Below are 2,531 nucleotides of genomic sequence, written 5' to 3' on the forward strand. Positions count from 1 at the left end.
AAGAAGTTGGGCTTATGATGCTGTCTTGGTGGTGTTAGTGTTGTTGCTTCAATGATTAAACTACCGTAGCGGGACTTTTCTTTTTTTTCTGTAATTTTTTTTTTTTTTGGTTGTGTGCATCCGTAAGGCCGCTAGGGCAATGCGTTGTTGCAGAGCCTGGACGTAATTGATATCTCCGATATTAATATATGCTCTTTGTCGAAAAAATCTAGATATGATTGTATCTAGACGCACTTTGAGTATATAGATACACGCGTATTTAAAAAACTTAAGTCACTTGTTTTTGGACATAGGAAGTACAAGGTAGACGACCCCAAGGTACCATCAAATTTCAATGGTCACACTGCACAGGCACAACCCCGACGGCTTCAGCTCTGATGTCTCCCATTCAGAACCTGGCGCCGCAGCTGGATCGTATGTCATAGACTGACGCTCATCTTCCTCCCGCGAGAACAACAACAGCTTTCCACCACTCGCCCCCAGGCAAAAACGGCTGCTTGAACTACCCGTTAGTGGCACTGAAATCTTCATCCAAGAACTGTCTGAAGGGCTGAACACCGAGAGTGAGCGCTGGTCCCTCCACTCAATGCAGAACAAGCTCTTGCCAATAACTGCATGAGAGGTGACCATTACACATCCTCTCTTGATCTCCTCCCAACTTCGGCGCCTGGGATCGTACACGTCGATGGAACGGGAGTTGCCAATTGTGAAGCTTGAGCGGCCACCCATTATGTACAACTTGTTGTTCAATCCGAAGGCGAAGCATCCTGACCTCGGCCTGCGAAGGTTTTCGATTAGTGTCCATCTATTCTGTTGGGGATCATATGCCTCGACGCTGGACAAACTGTTGCAGCCAGAGCCGAATCCACCGGCAACATATATTATGCCGTTGACCTCTGCGCAGGCGAAGTCACGGCGTGCAAAATTCAACTTGGCAAGTGCACCCCACCTATGCAGAAGCAGGATGAGTTAGTTACATGTTTCAAATGCCTTTGTTGTTTGGAGAACCTATTCTTCATAATTACCCCCAATAATGTACTTACTACCCAGAATAATATTATAATTTTCTATAAGAGAAGTATCATTGTATGATGCTTGCTTTTTTTTATCACAGATTCAAAATATACCTGTTGAGCCGGGCATCATACTGGTAAACCTCATCAGAAACATAGTCCTTTCCATAGACAGCAACATAGCCAGCCATGACATACATCTTCCCGTAGACAACCACGACACCAGACCCAGCCTTAGCCAGTCCAGGCATAGGAGGAATTGCCCTGTTCTTTTGCTCCCCCAAGACCTCCCATCGAGGCCCCTTTTCTCCAGCATCAGCAGCAAGGACATAAACCAACTCCTCAATCTTCCTAACCTCCTTCCTGACAGCACTAAACTCTCTGCTGCCGATGAATGACATCCACCTCCTGGAAACTGCACCCATGGCAGGGAAGTAGCTCCGATGGACGAGCGCGATGCATATCTTCGCCATGTCTTCTGGCAAACCGGGTATTAGAACGTTATGTGGATTGGTTTCTTTTTCAGCCATCGGAAGTAGAGAAAGTCTTTGCCTGGACGGAAATTTCAGTAGCATTGTAGCACGGTGGCATGCTTGTGCTTGAACATGTGGTTCCCTTGCTGCGACAAGGGCGGGCATTTGAAAACACCTTAGGAACCTTGTTGATGCGAAATGAATTGAATAGCTTCTGTGCCTATTTGCCTTGCTGGTTTTCTATGTATGATGAGCCTTCAAAGAGAATAATTTAGGAATATATGAATACCAATACATACTGAAAATTGGAGGCAATGGTTTGAGATGAGCAGCGCGTGGATGCACGTGCTCAGACTTGGACAGGAGACGGAGCTCAGCGAAAATTGTAAATTTTCTTCTAATTTGCATCTAGTAGATGCTATGTGTTCAGTTCAACTACGTCATCATCCTTAAACCACCCCTAAAACAACTGTTTGGATTTTATTTTGTAGAGCAACGTAGAAAGAGCTCCCAAAGCATAATAATTGAGTAACCCAAGACCAAGAAGTGATATGGATTTCTTTTACATTTATGGTTGATAAGACAAGTTTCCTTACCGAGTGCCCTCCGCCCCAAAACAATTTATTTGTTAGCGAAAAGATAGTATATATGTTGCTTGTAAAATATGCAAAAAGTATTCGATGTAAACCACATAGAAGTGTCAACAATCCCTAAGAAATACAAGTATGGAGGAGGTGATGTTATACTGTATTGAGGAGGTGATGGTATCGAGACGTGGATTTCAAGATCAAATAACGTAGTCATATTTGCAAAGAAATGTAGGTCAAGAAGTATAAAAATCCATTTCCTGTTGATATTTTTCCGTTGATTATGTTTTTCAGATTTGTATAACATGTTACCACAACTGAGTATAGACTAATGCAGGAGTTCACGTTGACAAGATCTTTACTTTTCCGCAAATTTGGCTCAATAGACGTGACAATTCTGGCAGCCAGTTCCTTGTCAAACAACGTCTGAATGAAATGACGGGAGAAAAGCAAGCTGG

The 2,531-nt window shown here is 43.5% G+C and overlaps 1 protein-coding gene across 1 annotated transcript; it reads right to left on the reverse strand.

Annotated features, from left to right (window-relative positions):
* Nucleotides 1–324: 324 nt before the first annotated feature.
* Nucleotides 325–1,737, reverse strand: LOC127330349 (F-box/kelch-repeat protein At1g67480-like). Its single transcript, XM_051356595.2, has 2 exons — nucleotides 1,128–1,737; nucleotides 325–949 (listed from the first exon to the last, which is right to left on the reverse strand). Exons 1-2 carry the CDS (start codon nucleotides 1,649–1,651, stop codon nucleotides 325–327), a joined length of 1,149 nt encoding a protein of 382 aa, XP_051212555.1. The 5' UTR covers nucleotides 1,652–1,737.
* Between the last annotated feature and the right edge of the window lie 794 nt (nucleotides 1,738–2,531).

The sequence above is a fragment of the Lolium perenne genome, chromosome 2, assembly GCF_019359855.2.
Source record: "Lolium perenne isolate Kyuss_39 chromosome 2, Kyuss_2.0, whole genome shotgun sequence".
Taxonomy (NCBI): Eukaryota; Viridiplantae; Streptophyta; class Magnoliopsida; order Poales; family Poaceae; genus Lolium; species Lolium perenne.

What these genes read in the sequence shown, in the direction of transcription:
- LOC127330349 (XM_051356595.2), bottom strand. Translation starts at nt 1,651, where the DNA reads ATGCCCGCCCTTGTCGCAGCAAGGGAACCACATGTTCAAGCACAAGCA. An exon ending in TATGATGCCCGGCTCAACAG is followed by an intron (nt 950 to 1,127) that starts GTATATTTTGAA and finishes GCTTCTGCATAG; the next exon opens with GTGGGGTGCACTTGCCAAGT.